This window comes from Thunnus maccoyii, chromosome 17 (assembly GCF_910596095.1).
Source record: "Thunnus maccoyii chromosome 17, fThuMac1.1, whole genome shotgun sequence".
Lineage (NCBI taxonomy): Eukaryota > Metazoa > Chordata > Actinopteri > Scombriformes > Scombridae > Thunnus > Thunnus maccoyii.
In genome coordinates this window covers 17,222,434-17,243,476 of record NC_056549.1, presented here as the reverse complement: position 1 = coordinate 17,243,476, position 21,043 = coordinate 17,222,434, and the positions used below count along the sequence as shown (strand labels likewise).

Below are 21,043 nucleotides of genomic sequence, written 5' to 3'. Positions count from 1 at the left end.
GAATGATGAAAAAGAAGTCTGACGTCTATGTAAATAATAATAATATGGGGAAGAAATTGTGAACAGTATTCATTGGTAAAACGTACAGAATGTTTATTTCCACTAAGGGATGGTCATACAATTGAAAATGAAGACACAGGACATTGCAAATTAAAACATCAAAACGCTTGTTTAGAAAATTACAAGGTACCCCTCTAATGCACCATTTACGGTAGAAAGAACTTAGTATGCATGTGTTCATCTTTGTACAGATATTACATGATGACATATTTTGAGCTCTCACAACAGGATATAAAAATACAAGGCTACAATAAGACTGGATACCAGTCTTGTGGCTCTCTCGAACAGTCCATTTCTTTCTCTCTTTAGTAGAGTAGTTGAGTTTTCCCAGACCCAACATACCCAAACACACCGAGACATTTCTAATCCCAGAGTTTGATTTGTCCGTCCCAGCCACAGGTGATGACCTTAGAGGTTTCATGCGGATGCCACAGAGCACTGATGCACACCTTGTCATGAGCCTTGATCCTGTGGTAAAGCTTGGTGGTCTTCCAGTCCCAAATATTCAGCTTTCCATCCGCATCTCCTGACACCACATAGCTGGTAAAAAAGGACAGGTCCAGAGAGAAGAGACAAACAGAGGGAGAGAGAGAGGGTGGAAAGATTAGCACATTGCTAAAAACTATTCCTGTCTCCACTTCACCTGCCAAAAGGTGGGAGTCTGAATTTTCGGTATTTAGTCTAGCCAGGAGTTGCAGTGTTGCTATGGATACTGAAAGGAAGTTAGGGCACCTGTTCACAGACGTGGGTGGTGGTAGTTGGTGAGAAGAGGGGAGAAAACATTTCTTAATGGGTGTTTTGGCTATAATTACGGTGTTGGACTGTCCTTGTTAGCTCTCCTTGTGGAGCATACACATTAGTCTGTTTTCCATGGCTCTTCATTAACTGGAGGCAATTTAGAGGACAGGATAAGACACAGAGGACTGGAGGCGAGTAAAGGTTATCTGAACACACTGAGCATCTGTGTAATGCTTTCTCGCTTTTACCCATTCTTTTTCATTTACAGAAATAAAGTAATCTTTACACATTCATTATGTTTTATTTTGCCTCTTTACGCTCATGAAGACAGTTCAGACCCTCCTCCAAGGACCTCTGTTTTATTTCTCTGGCATATTTGAAATCAAAAACAATCTTGCGTTTCCTTATCAGCTGTTACACGATTAATTAGCCGTGGGAATCTCCACATCACACAATAATGGAGTTTCAAGGTAAAGGCTTACCTCATGTCTGGGGAGAAGTCGACTTGGCAGGCATAGCCAGCCACCATGTGACCCTTGAAGACCTTCTTCTTGTTCAGTCTGAAGCGGTTTTGGGCTCCAAAGATCAGGATCTGATTGTCCATGGACTGACATGCAAGCCACTTGCCTAGGATTAGACACAAGCAAGCAGTATGTTCAAGTTATATTCAAAACAGTATCAAACGTCAAAGTACATGACAGGCGCAGTACTAGCAAGTAATAATTTCAGGAAGCAAACATATTGAAATTTTTAGGGTTGTCACAACAAATTTAAAGGCGCTTAGTAGTAGCTTGCCAGTTTGTCTCATTAGCATGATACAGTACAGCCAAATGTTTAACAAGCAGCTTCCAGTATCTTTGATGTGGTATCATGATCCTGCCTGTCACTGACATAGTTGTATGTATTAGCGTGCACTAAAGCTGGGAGTATGACATCTTTGATCTAGTGGGACATTAAGTAGAGTCAAATATTTTTAACAACAGGTATGTAATAGTTGGTAGAAATAAGCATGAAGGACAAATTCATCCAAAAAAAACTTCAATGTGGAGTGGACACTCCAAAAAGGGCATGAACTAATTAAAGCTGCAAGCAGCAATGAACGGGCCCTCGTGCCTCCATGCGTGTCGGGCCACGACGCAATCGTAGGTTTTCTGTCACAGGCATGTAGATGTCTACAGACCCGGGCTGTTTTCAGACAGTTCAAGAAGGAGATAAACATCACTTCCTTTGTCCACTGTTTTGCCCGCTGTTGGGGCTCCTTTGCTGCAATTTTGTAGGGGGCGCTATTCAGCCAGTTTGCATCACTCATGGAATATTGTCATGTGGACGTGTTCAGGCCTCTTATCAAACATGCAAAGTTTGGGGCAGTCTGGAGCATTTGCACTAAAGTTATAGCAATGTCCTCTGTCATGGCGAAACATCAAAACTCAACGTCACCCCACGGCCACACGCTTGAACAATAGCTAAATTATAGCATATTAGGCACATTACTGCCACCCTGCGCTTTGGACTGTAGACCAAATATTAAATCCTACACATCAATCCTGTCTGTCTAATAAACTAAAAAAAAACTCAAAACTGCTACTCCACCCACTTGGCAGGTTCATTAAAGTTTTAATGCTGAGCCCAAAAACTCTAGTCTTCCTCAGTTCTTCCATCATATATTGTCTTTTTTGATTGTACTTAGTACAATCTATGCTCGCATGTGTAATAGTTTCCTCAGCAAAGCAGCAAAATGGGAAAAAACATGTGCATACATCAGCAATCGCCAAAAATGATAGTCAAAAAGTAATCGTGTTAAAAAACCGTGATGTCATTATTGAGCAAAAATAATAGTGATTATGCTTTTTGCCATAATCAGGCACCCCTAAAAAGAACATAAATTTTGATTTACATACACACACACACAAAGCATTTAAATATGTGTGTGATAAATTGTTGTCCTTAATAAAGTTACTTTTTTCAGTGTGCTCCTAAATTTCTATGTGTGCTCCTAATTTTTTACATTTAGGAACACATGTACTCCTTGACAAAAAAGTAAGCATTGAACACTGCTGTCAGGTGTGTAGAGACAATAAGTAACTGCAGCTGGACACAGAAAAATACTCATATATTTGAAGGGAGAGTGTGAGCGAACCGCTAGGTGCTCGGGCCCTAATAGAGGAAAACCGGCAGTACAGAGCTACAAAATTTAGTAATGATTTTATTTTCTACTGCACTTTATCACTTAACAGTCACCCTCACTCCATTTTTCCCTTCCCCTCATAGGTCATCCCCACTACTGATTATACGTATAAGACCTACAATTATTGTAAAATAAATGATATTGACCCCAAACTTCATACAAAGTTTGTATGTAATGTACTGTATGTATATAGACCTTTCTGCTGTATCCTTCAAAAATGAGCTGCATTTAACCGTGACACCCATCTCCCCACTTTCTTCCCTCCTTCTCCCTCTCAGCTGGAGAGTACGATTTCAGAGCAGTCCTCTAGTGGAAATATCTTCATAAATCCCATGACTTTGGCCAATCTTACATTAAAAATCATATTTTAGTAGGAATGTTCGTCGCAAATCCATTGATACAGGTTTGAAAGTGGTCTGACTTATAGTTTAGATGTCAGACGCCCCAGTTTGGCACAAAGTCCATGCCCAGAGATTGCCTCCCCATTGGTTTACATTGTAAGGTGCGATGTGGCACTCCAACTTTCGAACTTTCCAACTTAAAAAAATCAGAACCGTTCAAGTTATTACAAAGTTTTTCATAACTTTTGTTCAGCACAGTGTGAAAAGTCATGTATTCAAGTTTGAAGCCGATACCATTAACGCCCTAGGAGGAGATAGCGTTTATTCAAGGTCCAAAATTGGCACAAAGTCATACTTGAATGGGTGAATTGTGGACTTCCTGTTGGATTTAGGTCAGGGGTGTCAGTGTATGATTTGTAGGTCTCGATGAGACGAATAATTGAGTTTTGGTTCGATCTCTCTACGACATTCCTACGGGCCATGTCGGCCAATTTAGTGACATAGGTGGCGCTCTAGAGCACATTTTGGCACTTTAAGGGATAATTTTTACATTTTATCAAATTTTTCACCAGACCTGATGTGCTTGCCAAATTTGGTGAGTTTTTGAGCATGTTTAGGGGGTAAAATTTAGGGTTGAAGTGGCGGATTAATAAAGAAAGAAAGAAAGACAGAAAGAAAGAAAGAAAGACCCTTTGGGGCTCAGGCCCTAATTATTCTACCATCATTAAATTGGAAAGATTGAGGCAATTTAGGGAAAAAAAGGAGAGGTCTCTCATCAGTGACCGCTCACATGAAATCTACTTTACAAAGCATTTCAGCCCATGAAAACGCCACAGTCTCCAAGTCCCTACACTGTGATAAGAGGCAGCACTTCAGTGTCAAAGCATTACATGACTCATTGCACTTCTTGAAAGGAAACATGATGGAAATTATTAATGCGGTATGAGAAAGAGATCTAGTGTTGGTGTGTGTGTGTGTATGTGTGTCCTCTCCTGACATCTTCCGCTCAAAAAACATAAATGAAAAAGACACTACTGTCCACAAATGCAATAGGTACAGGAGAATGAAAACATCTCGGCCAATTTCACCGGCACCCTCGGGATTTGTCTCTTTTTTTAAGATGGCAAGAGGAGAAAATAGGTAAAGAGGCAGTGAATGTGGTGCCAAGTGGAGGGTCTGGGTGCCATTTAGGCATGAGAGAAAAGTGAACGGTCTCCCACTGAGAACACATTCATTATTCACACGCTGAAGAGAATCAAACCATGTCGGGACAAATGCAGACACTGCCCAGAGGAAGGACGAGAATATGGAGGGTACATGAAACAGAGAAATTTAAAAAAGGAACAGATGAGGACAGAAGAGCTGAATTTGAAGGTAGTTGAAGCTGATTGGGTGCGACGGGGAATTCTTGATTCAAACGGAGGCGTCGTGTTTGAAGAGGAAGACTGCGTGTTAATTCTGTCATCTTTTTAGGCGTGTGCCACTCTCAATACTCGGCTACTGTGTAAAGCTGCCACGGTTACTGCATCACCGCGGTAACACGATCGCGTCACGCACACCGCGGAGTCAAGCGGATCATGTGACTATACTATGATGTAAGTTATATATAAAAAGTATTTTTCCTTAAACAGGTTTTGGAAAAGGGGGGGGGGGGGGGGGGGGGGGGGTCGTCTTATACTTGTGCCAATACGGTATTTAGGAACTGATTATTTTAAAACATCTGAGGTTTAAATGACTTTTTATGGTGCATATTGCAACGGTTTGAATGGCTTTGCTAATTTGTGCAGTAAGGAAAAAAAAAAAAAAAAAAAATCAATACCATTGCAGCTCTACTACTGTGTCACTCACTGGCTTCTTTCACATCTGTATAAGCTCATCCATTCAGCTATGCAGAGGCAGGTTCATTCTGCACTTGAACTGCTGTCATGTCCCAGAATCCTCCATCTCCTTCCATAGTCAGTAGTAGCTAATACTGATTTTTTTCTTCACTCATTTTTTCTTACATAAAGCTGCACAGTGCGCACAGCAAGCTTACATTACATATCTTAATAAGGCCATTTTAACATGTTTTTGCTGATTATATCATATGCTATGTGCTGAATAGTTCTGTATTCAAAACACAAGCTGCATCACAGCTTTCTTTTGATGGTTTCCTATAATATTTATATCATGTCCTATGGTTTTTTTTGTATATTTGTGGAAGGAGAAGTGTCTCTCTTCATCTCGACCACAAACATAAATATTGACATTCATACAGAGATTTAACCAACAAGGAAACAACATATTTTCACCTGCTGCAGCTTCTGTCATCGCTCGCTGACACATGCTGAAATGTCATTAATTGAAACTGCTGGCTGCTGCGTGCGCCGCAGTTTACCGGCATTCAAGTGCTTTCACTGAGCTCAATGGGGTGTTTTAGACAGCTGGCATACCCGTAACAAACAAACAAGGAAATGGATCGGATAGCTATGCTCATAGATTTACCTCACAATTAAGAGTTGCAATGCTGAACTGAGCCGTCTTGTTATTTGTCTGAACAGTGACCAACACTGGGAGATATGAATTTACCTCAATATGGAAATGTAGGTTTATGCTCCCCGGAGTCCTCTGTACTGTGTGCTTGACTGTGTTTTTGCTAATGTTTTGCCATGATTTGACTACTCACCATTGGGAGAGAGCGTCACAGCTGGCATGGAGTGCATGCTGGGCTCAGCGATGTACTTGAAGTCCACAGGGATGTCCCTGAAAAAAAGGCATAAAGTACTGTGAGTACACTTGAAGATGGGTTAAACACTAGATCAGAGAACAACCTGAACACCCCTGAAGCAAGAAGAACTCAAAAAGGTAAAAAAAATAAAAAAAATCACAAAGCTGTTTACTAATGCAGCCGCTTGTGCCAGTTCAGAAATGCTTGTTACTGACGAGAAAAGAGCGATGGTGGAGAAACCACCTGGTGCCACCATTACAGCTACAGTATGTAAATAACTCTATAAAATCTGAAAGGAGCTTTTGATGCTGCGCTGTAGACCGTACTGGTACACCCCCCCCCCCCCCCCCCCTCCCCCTTTTATGCTCTTCTGTGCCTCTCTGCTCTGGGGGTGATGTGAATCCTGGCTATTTGATCTTAAGTGGTACGCAGAAGATCATTCAAATCTAGTGTTGTGTGTCTGTGCTTGGATGAAAGAATACCAGGTTCCTCTGTTTTTCCTATTGACCTGTGGCACTTGCAGCAAACTAAGAAAATGTGAGTGACTAACATGTCTGTGTTGTGTTTGTGTCAAGTAAAAGAGCAATAGCCCTTAACTCATGTGATCGTGCTGTCTAGCTAAACTGAGGCCGTGTCTCTGTGTGTCTCTCTCTGTGATGAGTACCAGCTGGAGCAAAACGATTGCACTGCATTTTTGGAAGACTAAAAATATGAACTAAAGATAGAAATTAAATAAGAAAAGCAAACCCTTGTACGCATAAAACACACTTGCTTTTCTGCACATACACACACACACACACAACCAGACATTAAAAAGGCCCTTGGGTTAGTCAGAGCCAATGTCTTTAGGCAAGCCAAGTTTAACTATGAAAAAAGATAAGAAAGCCATCAGATCTCTTCCTCGGAGCTCCAGAAATAACCAGTGTGAAAGCTGTGTTGTCTGGAGAGAAGCTTGAGGGTAATGGAAAGAGAGGAAGAATGGAAAACATATGACAAACAATCTATATGCTAGTGATATTAATCAATAATAGATGATTGATGTTGTTTGCCGCGTTGCGCGTCGATCTAGCTCGGAGAGAGAGACGATGGCAAAAACAAAAACAGCATTTTTGTATATCTCATATATCAGCTCCGTTTTGTCAGGCGTAATATCTGCAGTGAGGTTGAGGTCACATTTTATAATCAGTGTGCAGTAAAAATGTCATGAAAATCCCTCAGCTTCTCATACTGAGAAGGAAATGAAACATACCGTTTTTGTTTGTTATTTGGAGCTGATGTGAAAAGAGGATTTCACAAAACATAATTACTATTGACAGCATAGTAAATTAACTTTTTTTTTTCTCTGAAATGACCATAACACTATTTTGAAACATTCAGATGTTTGATTAAAATAGGTTGGCAGGGAGCTTATTTTTTTTGTTTTTATTTTTTTTAAAAGGTCTGGAAAATAATAAAAGTCTGGAAAAATCATCCTTGAAATCAGCCTTCTTACCAGAGTGTACGCTGATAATAAATGAGGAAAATAAATAAGGGAAGAGGGAGTACGTGGATGAGATATCTGTTCACTTTCCATCCTCTGACGTTGACTTTGTCCTTTGCTCTGCCATTTTTCCTTTTTTCCTTAATTCATCATCACCATCATCATCATCATCATCCCAAATATCTCTTGAAGCCCACATTTCATCACTCTCTAAAACGACGTATTTATGATCAAGAGCTAATTCCCCTTGTTGGCACGGTGCGGCACATTTTGTATTGATTGTAATCCTCCTCCAACGCGCGCACGCTCTCTCCGCTCCCTGATGATAAACCTCAGCTACAGATAAAAGTGGTCCATCCGCCCCGCAGAACTCATGAGTCTGTGTGTGTGTGAAAACGAGAATAGAATTTGAATTTGCGTGTTTGACTTGTAGCTGCCTCGCAATCTTTTCTCACCATCCGTCGTTCACCCTCACCCTGCCCCGCTCTGCCAGCCTGCGCTTCTATTCTGGCGAGAGCTAAGAGCCAGGTGGTATCCGTGGGAGAGAGGGGGGGGGGGACGGGGGGGGACAGCAAAACCACTCTTTGGCTCAGCGTACCACTCGCTTGCTTGCTTGCTCCCACGCTGCACTAAAAAAAAAGCCCATGGGAGCCCCACTCTCAAACAATTGTATAAAATAGACACTTGGGATGTAGTTATTTTGCTCGATCGATCCATTGGCATTTTACTTTATCTTTCAACTCTGACTTACAGAGTGTGTGGAAGAAAAAAAATTTTTTTTCCCCACCAGTTAATCCCCCATCTCTCATACCATGGAAGAAAAAAAGAAGAGCTAGGAAGCTTTAACGAGGAAAAAAACAAAAAACACCAGTGGCAGTCCTAGAGTGAAAAGCCCACTTTCCAATAATCCACAGGAAGCTTCATTTATCAGGTGGTTTTTAAAATATTTATCATCTTCGAGCAACAGATACCAGAGTTTGTTTATCACCACAAGACCCTCCAGCCGATCTGCAAGTCGTTATTGGTGGTCTCTCTTGATCGGCCACTGAGCGCGGACGATAACACTGCAGTAGAACATGGAATGACAATTTCTAAAAGTAAATAAACTTGTGGGAAATGCATGTGAACATGATTTTGTCAATAACAAACACATGTACATGTCTTGTTTCTCTAATTTCAATGTCCACTGAGAAGGAAAAGAGGGGAAATTTTTTAAAATGGAAAATGTTTTTGAACTGTATCTGACCTGCCAGTCACCCCTTCGCATCTCTCATTCCAATAATATTATTTGTGGAAGCATTTCAAAATGCTTATTTATTAAAATATACAACTGGCATGCATGTAATGTGGGCTGATCGTGGCAGAGGCTATGACTCAGAGCAGATTAGCGGCGCAGCTGGGAGAGCTTTGGCCAAGATTGGGTCGTCTGGAGGTTTGTTGATGTCTATTCTTATTAACCACTAATGAAAGGAGCAGCATACAACATCATCAGTGCACAGAACAGGTCAGAATATTGTGTTATTTTACTGGCATCACACTAAACGCCCTGTTGCCTGTGAATTCTACTCATCAGTCTTGAACCTTCACGGATGTGAAATCGGCTGCCTGAACATGAACACTTGTTCGTACTGTTGAAGAATTTCTCAGAACAGCTGCCCAATGATACCACAGTCATTCATTATTAAATCATTCAGTTTTGGGGATTATGTGCCTGGCTTGGAGGCACAATACCAAACACTCAGAAACAGCACACTCGAATTCTACATGCTGCATTAGTATTTCAGTCTGTGCTCACCATTCCCAAACTCGAAGACTCTTGTCATCCGACGTGCTGACGAACCGACGATTCTCATCAACGAATGTGATGGTGTTGACAGCGCCCAGGTGACGGTCGTACTCCTGAACCACCTCGCCGGTCCTGATGTCCCACTGTCAGAGATGGAGAAGAGCAAAGGGGGTAAAATGCAATATCCATGATGAGTAGGAACACACCAAATTGGGTTCACAAAATCCCACCGGCTGATTTCTAACTCTTGTGGAGAGCTTGAGTTGCGGGAGACTTTCTACGAGAGCAGATCTTTATTGTGTCGATGCAGTGAAATGACTTAACTGCAGTGGTGTAATGACGGCAATTAGCAATCAAACAGGCCTCAGTCTTAAACATTATTTTTTTTCTGGGAGACATTATGAACACATTAAAGTTAAGGCAAGGCAACAACACAGAACAGACCCCCAAGCAACAAAAAAATAGGATGTTTTTCTGTCCAGACAGATTTAACTTCCAATTTTATTTATTTAATCTTACTTTTCTGCAGCTCACAAGAGCTTCTTAAATCAACATCTTGACTTATTTTCAGTTAAAATAGACACTGAAATGTAACGTTTATACATACAGAATCATCTTTCATTAGTAATTGCGTAAAATAAAAATTATATTACAATACTTAAATGCATTCCCAATTCAGATACCAATCTATTTGTTCTCTCAGCACTTTGCTGCCACAGAAATCCAAACTTTAATCTGTAGAGGTTCAGAGTTCCTTGTTCTAAAAACTGTTAGCTTAATAGTATTATATGGTAGTTATGAATTTCCCAGTATTATCACAGATTGTTCTCTTTCCTATGCCTCTCATCCTCCCTAATGCTGCCTGTGATTAATGGCTTGCTCTAGTCCTGTCAGCCACACGCACATGACTACACACACTAGCACTGGAAGAGGAGTGTATTTCCTGCTGCTGTGGGCACAGGGGTACACACAGAAATTCACATGTGCATCTGCTTGGTCGACTGGGAAATACACATGAGGCGACTGTGAATCGGTCGCAATGCAACGAATGCCAACTTTACCTGAACAATCTTCTTATCTGACATGCCGGCCACGAAAAGGTTCTGTTTCTCCTCGTCCGGGTTGAACTTGACGCAGTACGGTACCTTCCTGTTGGTGAAGCGGGAGATACATTGGCCTGTGGAGGGAAGCAAATTGAAAGTCAGGGATACAGAATAATCCACTGTGGCTGTTCAGAAAGGTACACTCAAGTTGTTTAAAATTGAAGGACACAGTCTGCGACTTTAAATGCTGTATGCTATGGAGGCAGCGACAGCTCAGCTGCTACACACATTTCGGCATTTCCTTGTATTCATTCAACAAAGATGAATCACCACTGGAATGACGCAGCCACCACTACTAGAGTTGAGAAAACAGAGAATTAAAAGGACTGCAATCCTTAAGACTACAATGAATGCTTTTTATTAACATAATGTCTATATTACATCTATTGCTTTAACTGCAACTGGGGGAAAAAATCAGGAATAAAATACAAAATGCTATGTAGAGCTGCAGGAAAGAAACAGTTTATACTGACAAAACCACAACAACTGTTAAGAAAGGTAAGAAATCATCCTCTTAAACATTGTAAGTGTAGGAAATTAACTCTAACTGAACAATTTGGATGATATGGCTTTAGAGGAGATCCTGTTAGCAACAAGTAGGGGGAATTAACTCTTTTCTGCCCTCTGCTGGATTGGCACTCCTCAGTTGTGAGGAGGGAGGTGGCAATTAAGATGGGACAGGATGGTGGGGAATAATAACAAGGAACCATGCGGCACAGAGGAGAACAAAGGGACTCTTCAGTTCACATAGACACAAATTAAGAAGATCACTTGAAATTCATGTGTCATGAAAGACACCATACTAATTTAATAAACTGTTGTACAGTGCAGCCTGCTATTCAAGTCCCAGTCAAATTATACAAATTGGGATTTTTAATTCCTGCACTAAATTTAAAAATTCAATACTATCATATAAACAGGGAAAACATAAAAACCTATGATGTAATTTGTTTCCAACACTGATTTGATCAGAGAATCAGACAACATTTCCGAAACTATTAAACAAGGGGTTTTATGTCTTTGTTAGCTCTGCGATCATGGGAGTTGTGTTCAATTATATGTATAATAGTGTTCAAGTTATATCTGTTTGGGGACTTAATGTAGCAATAATCTCTATTAACTGATCCAGTCACAAACATCTCTGGGCAAGCAGCCATACTCAGGTATCAACAGACTGCAGGTTTATATTTGATGGCTGAGAAACATTGGTGATTTACATTTGTGGTAGATACGACTTCACAAGTGTGTGTGCCAGCAAACAGTCTGTGTGAAGGAAAAATGAATACAAAATCTGCTGTTGTGCAAAGAAAAGCTTCTGAGATTTAGGATCTCGGGTCTAAATGTGCTGTTAAAATATATTTCTACTTACAAAATGCATGAGGTTAAAATACATACTGCATTTTTTTTTCTTCGGTATTTCCTCACAAAGACATTCAAATAGGTGTATGAGTGAGATGTTCATGTGGTGTACGTTTGCCTTGATTCCATTGTTCTGGACAACCTGCATGTGTGACTGTGTGAAGAAAAGAAATAAGTAGGAATAGGAGAGTACAGCCTACCTGTCTCAGTGTCCCAGAGTTTGAGGTAGCGGTCATAAGCAGCGCTGAGGAACTGGGTGCCGGTGTTGTTGTAGCAAATGTCTCGCACTGCCTTGCTGTGACCTGACGTAGAAAAGAGGAGAAAATTTACACACATAACACAAGCAAATAAATAAATACACACGAGAAAACTTCACTTCATGTGCTCCCCAGTCTTGTTACTGAGTCTCCCCCAGCTGCCTTCCTTTGATACCCAATTAATTTGAAGTATGTGAAATCTGGTTAAGGGAAAACAAGGGATGTTGAGGAAGAAAGATGAAGTGGGCTGTGGGAGACGAGGGAAATGGAATCTTTAAATGAGCTTGGAGAGGAAAGAGGAGGAGGGGAAAGAGAAAAAAAAAACATGCTCAATCTGTTTTTTTTTTCAACTCCTCTCCACCTTTTCTTATTCTCTTCCTAATCCCAATCTATGCAACCCTTTGGCTTTTTTTTTTTCATACAGTGTAGGTGATGTGAGGTCCCTGTGGGCCCGGCGCGCACAGACGCCTCCCTCGTTAAAACTGGCTTTCATCAGGACTACACTGTTTCCACGGCGATAACAGAGCCCACTGAGGCTAAGCGTCTCCCTGCTTGCTTGCTCTTACACGGCTTGCTGGCAGACCAAAGGCGATGCCGCCGCTGCAGAAAGCCTTGATGGTGTGTGAGTGTGTCTGCGTGCGCAGGAACACACAGATACACCAACTAGCGAGAGCAGGGCACGCATGTAATCAAATATACCCTTTGTCCGAGACTGCATCCAAACATGAAAATACATGTGTAATGATATGCATACTCACTCGTGCACACCCCTAAGTCTAATATATTCTTAACTGTTCCCTCTTGCTTGGTGGTTTTGACAAGCTACATGCACATACAGTGCATAGGTTAATTAAAGATAACACACAACAGTCTGACAAATTTAGGTTTGATTTGGCATTCAAGATGACAATAAATAAAACTCTTCTATTAAGTAGGAGGAAAACGAATCAAGAGATTTAAAAAATGGAAAAGCAGTGAAGATAAAACAAAAAGGTTCTAAAGATCTTAGTCATCCATATAAATAAGAAAACAAATAAATAAAATTTAACACCCCTGGGAAAGATAAAAAGAACAGAAAACATCCTTTATTAATGGTGTTGAAATAATGAATATACCAGGCAGCAGATGTAGGAGCAGAGACAGCAGCAACAACAAAGTGAAACCCTAATATATCTCTCTACAACACAGCCATATATTTTTAACACTCCCCTAATTAAAAAATGATGAATATCATCATCATCATCTGCGGCTCTGCTTCTTCTCCTAGTCATGAACATCTCACTCTAGTTTATCCACTCCTAAACTGTGTTCTCGCTTCATGTGCGCCCACTCCCCTCCGTGTCTTCTGCCCTCCCTTGCCCCCTGCTCACTTCAGCCCCTGGGCTGCTGAATTATGCATATTCGGTGAAGGAGCTGACAAGCAGAACCACAGCTGCAAACAATCTCTATTCTGACAGTGTGCTTTCTCTGGGAAGAGTGTAAGACTGACCTGCATGCATTACCCTAAATACCCCAGACCCCATCTCTAAATGAGAAAAAAAAACAAAACACACACACACACTTTCCCCAAATGGTCAGCAGACATGTCATTAGTGTTTCAGTACTGCTGACCTCACAGTTTGTCACTGCTGTCTATTTCCCAATAGGCGGGGTGCATTTCAGACATCAAGCATATATTTCATGTCAGCATGTTTGCTGACGATGCATTGTTGTTTATAAAATTTTAAAACATTTTGGGAAAATATCAAAATATCCTTTCACAATTTCATGCTGATTATCTTATAATAAATTATCAGCATTTATTTTGAATGGGGATGTTTAATGAGATGTGTGCTCACTTACCAATAAATGTTCGTATACACCTCCTCTCGCCGTACACCTCCCACAGCTGTGGAGAGGATTAAAATACACAGTGAACACAGATTTGTGACACCACTCTGCTCCACCACGGCATTAAGTTAAGCCAGAATGTGTGTGATCACACAGGCAAAATGGTGAGTTTGTTATTTAAAGTACTCTTTGCATTTAGTGTTGATCACGACAGTATACACAAGCTAGCAAATGTCTAACACTTCAATTTAAGTCCCCCCTATTTAGCATTTATAAGTAGTATATAAACAGCTAATAAAAGTTTGTAATATAATGTTTAATGCATTTGTAAGCAGATATAAGTGTTTATTCATGTATTTGTCTACTGGATGCTGATATATAAACAGATAATGAATGACAGTATAATAAAACACGGTTGTAATGATATAAAATATATTCATAGCAGAGGTTATAATTGTTGACAAATACTGCACATTCATTCGTTCATTTTATCTGCTTACAACTACACTGTAGTCTGTTATAAACCATGTTTTCATTGTTTATATACTGCTTAGAAATGATAAATAGGGGAAATTATTAATGTCTGTGATGTTTTTATGGCACCCAGTTATGCTTATTACCTTGATCTTGCAGTCCATGGAGCTGGAGAGCAGTAGATGACCAGAGCTTGGAAACAGTCGGATAGCACTGACACCCTGGAAAATATACGGATAGATGAGAAATGAATATGTATTTAACCATGTCTTCTTATCATGTGTATTCCAGTACCATCTTCAATTGGTATTAGTTTTACTCTAGTGTTGTAATTACTCTAGACAAAAGGAGTCAAGGGCATAGCTAAGTTAAAAGCTGCACTACACCTCAGTTTTCCATATATAATGCAGTGTGTATGTTCATGCTGTTGACTTAATTTGGACACATATTATGGACAGTTTGAACAGGCTATCAATATTAAATCAGTTTAAAAAGGGAGACATCAGCTGAATCATAATGCAAGCACTGCAAATAGTGTGTGCAGACAATGCTGCCACTGCAACAGTCATAAAAATTGACATAAAAACCACTTTCTTCATGTTACCAAACTTTTCCAAAAAAAAGTCTCAAAACTTTGGTGACACCATATGGGTCATCCTCCATCTATTATCTACATCAGCACTTCCGCGCGCTTATTATCTTTTCAAACCTCTTTGTACTTCAAATTAGGCTCTGAGGGCTGTAACTTCCCGCAGAAAGTGTATAGAAGCCAATTTAAAACTTGAGTGTTTTCTCTCTCCCTGAAGCACACCGGCAGTTCTGAGGCTTGAATCAGATCTTTTATTGAATAACCGAGTGTTTGCTTTTATATTTGAATTATAAAGACGGTGTTTTGAATGAGAGAATAATCTCAGATATGTCAGAGACAAGCAGCTTGTACACGGCTATGTTATCATTTTATCATTTTAAGTACCCAGGAGGTTTTTACTGAACTGCATAATGGAATTTCCTATCAATGAACATACGCACGCACGCACACACACACAGAATTATTTTAAACAACACACTGCGATACTAGAGCTTACCATAAACACAAACTGCATTGAACATTTATAACTGCAAGGGTTTTTTTCTCCTGGTAAATAAAATGACACTGATGTACTTAAAGACATAACAATGATCTATGTTTTTTTCCTACTGACCTTGGTGTGTCCTGACCAAACATGGATCTGTTTCTTAGGCAGGTAACACTTGTCTGGGGCTTCTGCAGAACGCAGGTTGATGCCCACGTCCTGAGGGACGTGGAGGTAGGACCTGCCCTGGTAATCATACATGTCTTTAACTAGAGGAAGAACAAAAAGAGACAAAGAGACATCATGTCAAAATCTTGCACCATTTTGATACATGTTTTTAAAGGAGAACGGGCTCATGGCTGCCCAGAATTTTTTTGTGGGGTTAATTACTTGACCAGCCAAACTGTGGCTCCAGAGAAAAGAGTCTTAAACACGATCACAACTGTAAATCTCAATTCACCGTATAAATTGTGATCTAAAGTTAAAATAAAAGCTAACTAATCATTTCTTGTTGTCAAAGGGCCCACTGTACCATGGAGAATAGTCTTCTCTTCTGCTGGAGCATCTTCTTCATTCCTTCCCTTCTTCTGCCTTTTGGCTGTGATCTCATCCAGCTCCTTCTGCTCATCCTATAAAATAAAATTAATCACAACCGAGGATTAACCAACGTACTGCAGGTGAATTGTTTTATGCTATTAGATATGTCAGAGGACCAAAAACATTTTGAGGAACTAAACCTGTGTCTAGACTGGAAGAACCAGGGACTTAATCTTGTTCCTGTACAATAGTACCAGGTGTAAAAAAAAAAAGTGGAGGTAGTGCTTTCTAAAGGTTTGTGAACTTTAGCACAGATTTCAAACAAAGACACTGCAGAAACCATAATTTATGTATTAACTTATAAAACAAGTACTTGGTACAACTACTATTGATATTAGGACGGGATGTGGACATTTCCCAACTAATTTTTACATCAAGTCTGAGAGCATGTGGGAGAGAGGGAAATGTGGTCAAGTGAGATAGTGAGACAATGAGAGGCAGTGAGCTACCGAAGCAAGCGTAGGAGAGAAATAAAACTTTGCTGATAGTTTCACGGCAGTTATGTTCTAAAGTAGAAACAAAAACTCAGCAAGTTGCCTACTGTGGAGACAGACAGGGTTTTCAGTTTCTTTAACCACTTCTACCTTTCTCTTTTCTAACAGCAGAGTCATGCAACAGTAAATACAAGAAACCACGGGTTGTTTTCTCCTGTGAAAATTGTGTTTCAAACGCTTTTGTTGGTTTTTAATCCATCATTGAATTCATGGTGGTTGAAGCGCAAAAGGGACTTTTAGTTCCTAGTTTAGTTCTTCTGGCTCCATTGTTCCATACTCAAAAAGGTTTATATATTGGAAAATGTGCAGGCAGAAGCCATCAGTGAATGAACACTCATATTACAGTTTCTATTGCTATAAATGCTGATGAGGTATAAGTATAAAGACACTTATTCTGGTGATTTAAAAAGGTCCAAAAAAGTCCATTGACCATAAATCGAAACTGTTGCAGAGAGCCAGTGTACTTGACCTACAGCACTAATCCTTATTGTCAAAAAGTAGAAAGTGCTGCGTTTCTTGCCTTACTATTAAAAGGGACAGAGGGCAGAAGTACATTGATTATGTGAAATAATGGCAATCTCAAACACTCAGGCAGAATGTTTTTATATTATATGATAAACAAAGCATTACCTCTGATGGTTTGGCCACATCTTTCTCATCTAAATATTTTGCCCACGGCCCAAGGAAGTTGTCAATCTCTGCTGCATCTCCACCTTTGATCTTTTTCCTTTTCTCCGACTTCTTATGTCCGCTCTCAAACACAGTTAGTCCTGGAGGAAGAGCCATAAGACACTGTAGTTCTTTCTTGCTTTCTATTTTCCCTTAAACAATACTTTATATAGCATTAGACACACTAAATAAAGTCTGATTCATACAGTCAGATGAAGACAAAGACATCAGATATTAATTATTATTAATGATTACCTTTATTTTTCTCAGCCTCATCCACTGCACCAATGTAGCTACTAGTGGTTACTTCGTGTGTGTCAACAGATGGATCTAAAGCATAACCTATTAGCAGAGTTGAGAGAGTTGTTAAACACATTCAAATTTAAACAGAGTCAATAAATTGATCACATCAATCAGCCCCATTTCAGAGGTCACAGAACAGCCTACCATAGGTTGAGAAGGTCCTCCTTTGCTGTTCAAACATAAAGTCGTTGACGTGAGCAGGTTCTGCGTAGCCAGATAACATGTTCCTGGGGGCAGCCATCTGCTGGGTTTTAAATGGGTTTACGGGCCCAAACTAAAGGGAAACAACACAAAAATATTAATAATACTGAAGTTAAACTTTCAGTTAGTATAACTTTGGACACTCCCAGGGAGCGACTCTTTTTGTATGCTCCTTCTGTTCAATTATAATATAATTGGCATCACATTGATAACAACAAGACATGATAAGTAATGTAACTATAGACTGACAGATAAACACATCACATTATAAATCCCGATGGAAAAGTATGGTGTTATAGTAGCCAAATCACATACTGTAAATCACCAAACAAAATAGATAAGGACACTCAAGGTGATAACAAGGGGAAAAAACAAAATACAGTATTACCCAGGAATAGTGACAACTAATAAGCTTGACTTCATAATAATAAACATTGTAATTATCTAACAGCTGTTACATTGGAGCTGGGTGGTTTGGACATAAACATACTTTATGAGGAGCTAACTTCATAGCAACAATGTGATGATATTTTGGGGACATTACACTACTTACACGAGTAATGCTTCAGATTATGATGATTATTAGCAATGTGAATATGAAGGCCAATCAAGCAGAGGCATTAAGTGGTTCATTCATATAAGCCTTCAACATGAAAAAGAGACAACATCTATACACTGTATTACTATATTAAAATAGACAGTGTGTCCTTTAATATCTAGTAGTATTCAATTAATCATTTTGTCCAACAAATGTAAAAATAGTTTAAAAAAAAAAAAAAAAAAAAAAGCCAATCATTTAGAGATGTCTTCTTTAAAAATGCAAGAAAATAGTGTAAAATGACCATTTGTGACAAAGTAAGAATAGATTGCTTGCTTTGTCCAACCAACCAAAACCCAAAGACACTTTACTATCTCATGTAACAGAGAAAGGCAGAAAATTTTAAATTTGAGAAGCTGGAAACAGAATATGTTTGGTATTTTTGCTTGAAAAATAACTGAAACAATGACTTAATTGTCAAGATATGGAAACATTTAAGCTCTATCATGTATTATACTATATATTGGACCCAGCTGTACATTACATTAACTTCATCTAAAACTTACCTCTGGCGCAAACATGGTTTCATATGTTGGGTTATAAGCAACTTCTTTCAACGAAGGGTCCAGATGTACGCCGGTCTCAACAGCCTCCTATCATGAGGATGTACATTATTAGTGGTTTGAAAAGCAACACAACACCAATGCGCTCATACTGTGATGTATTTGTTATCTATTTACGAGAAACAAAGGCCTGTCGAGTATAAATAACCCTGGCAATATCGATAATGTAATCATTTCTAAACGAATAGCAGTTATTCTTTGACATGTAACTGTTAAGTTAGACAAACATGCGACACTTTCCTGCTCGTCACTCGGTGCTTCCCGCTAACAATTAGCACTATTATTTGGTGATGTTGGCAACAAATGGGTACCATTACACACAAAATAAGTATTTATTATGCATTACTGTTAACAACTGATATTGGCTGCAGTGCTATACAACAGTACAGTACGAACAACACGATCTAACTGTAAAAATTTAACTGTAACGGTAAGCTAGCGTTAGCTTGGTTAGCTTACCTTAACGGCGACCTCCGGAGCAGAATTGAGAACAGCCACAGACATCGTGTGTCCAGGCTGCAAAGGTTTAAGGTGAGCCGTGGCGTCCGGATTCATCGGGTCCACTTTCTCGGTATCGGTATTAGATTCCGACTCATCTTCTGAATCTGAATTGCTACCGTACGAGACGAGGGAGCTTACGGCGGCAGACATGCTGTATGTTGTGAATTCGGCGGAAGCAGGAGGCCGGTGTCGTGTCGAAGTCTGTTCCCCTGACGATATGTGTTTCCCCCAACTTTAACCTGCGGTCAATCTCCCTAAACACCAACCAGTTGTCTTCTGGGTTGCTTAACCTGACCCCAAGTTTACCTTAAACCCAACCAATTAGCTCTGCTATGCCTAACCATAACAATAACCTGGTGGTGCTGCAGAAAACACGAGTCAACTTCTTCTTCTTCTTTGGTTCTTACTTCTTCTTTGACGGACTATAAACCAACGTTAAAGGTGCATACCGCCACCTACAGTATCGGAGTGTGTAGCGTCATGGCTTTAAACAACAAAAACAAACAAACAAACGAAAAAAAAACTTTATAAAGAAGTTATATTCTGGATATTAAATCTGCTTGGTTTAAAGACACTTCTAACAGGAGGGGAATATTATTTAAGGGGGAAAATACTTCGATATAACACATGTACTTCCATTATGACAAAAATGGAAGCTTCATCTTTCGGTTTCATCTTCAGTACGGTCAGTCCTGGCAGGAGGTTTGGCTGTTGCCTTACATATATGTAATCACCAGGAAGAGAAAGACAGTGACCTTTAAGCTTATACACGAAATATACCCTGTAAAACATTTTTTAATAGATTTTAGAATGATATGAATGTATTGTGTTAATTTTGCTCTGCACACACTGAAACTGTGCCTCACTTATCTAGGCATTGTTACCATACTAAAAGCCTGTGGCGAGAGGTTTCTAAGTTCATTAATGTTACATTTATGACTGATTTTGCCTTATTGTATAAACATGTTCTGCTTTTTTAAGCTACAAGAGAAAGCACGAGAAACAAGTGTACATCATCAGTCTCATTATCTTAGCTGAGTTTCATAATCAAGTTTACCAAAAAAAAAAATTCTCTTCCGTTTTTCATGAAGAATGTGGGCAGCACTTACAGACTATTAAATCATGCACTAATAAAAAGGCCGTAAAAACTGTTAATGTGTGTATTTTTTTAATATCTTTAATTATTCTGTTGTATTTATTTCATGTATTTATTTATTTTATTCATTATTTTATTATTCTTTATTATTTTTATTGGTATTTAGTTTTCTTTCTATTTCCTATGTGCTGTATAGTAAGTCTGTTAACATAGCATGTAAAGTGATTGACTCTGCCAGTTGATTCAGTAGACTATCAACGTAGCAGTGTTATTTCAATATTTAATGTATTGGTTTATTCTGTCAACGTAGCACATAGTGATGTACTCGGTCAATACACCCATATTTGTTGATTGATTCATAAACAACTATAGCTTACAGCTCAGTGATTCAACAAACGCTGCTTATTGCGTGAAGCCTCTCTTCAGCTCTCACATACACCAACACATGCACGGTTCTCCTTTTAATGGTAATGTCTGAGTCATAATTTCTCTTTGCAGACAGACAGACTGTTAACTGTGATCAGGTGAATTTAGCATAAAAACTGACATTCGATTGATATAAAAGAAATCTATCAAAAATGAGCTTTACATCAATATAGTATATAGAAAAGATTGATTGTTGTATGGG

General features: G+C 39.4%; 1 protein-coding gene across 1 annotated transcript; it reads right to left on the bottom strand.

Moving 5' to 3' along the window:
* Positions 1–68: 68 nt before the first annotated feature.
* On the bottom strand, positions 69–19,737 carry cdc40 (cell division cycle 40 homolog (S. cerevisiae)). Its single transcript, XM_042391065.1, has 15 exons — positions 19,278–19,737; positions 18,762–18,848; positions 17,601–17,730; positions 17,409–17,495; positions 17,115–17,254; positions 15,926–16,022; positions 15,523–15,662; positions 14,467–14,541; positions 13,859–13,904; positions 11,960–12,061; positions 10,359–10,474; positions 9,307–9,440; positions 5,990–6,066; positions 1,281–1,425; positions 69–600 (listed from the first exon to the last, which is right to left on the bottom strand). Exons 1-15 carry the CDS (start codon positions 19,467–19,469, stop codon positions 423–425), a joined length of 1,746 nt encoding a protein of 581 aa, XP_042246999.1. The 5' UTR covers positions 19,470–19,737; the 3' UTR covers positions 69–422.
* Between the last annotated feature and the right edge of the window lie 1,306 nt (positions 19,738–21,043).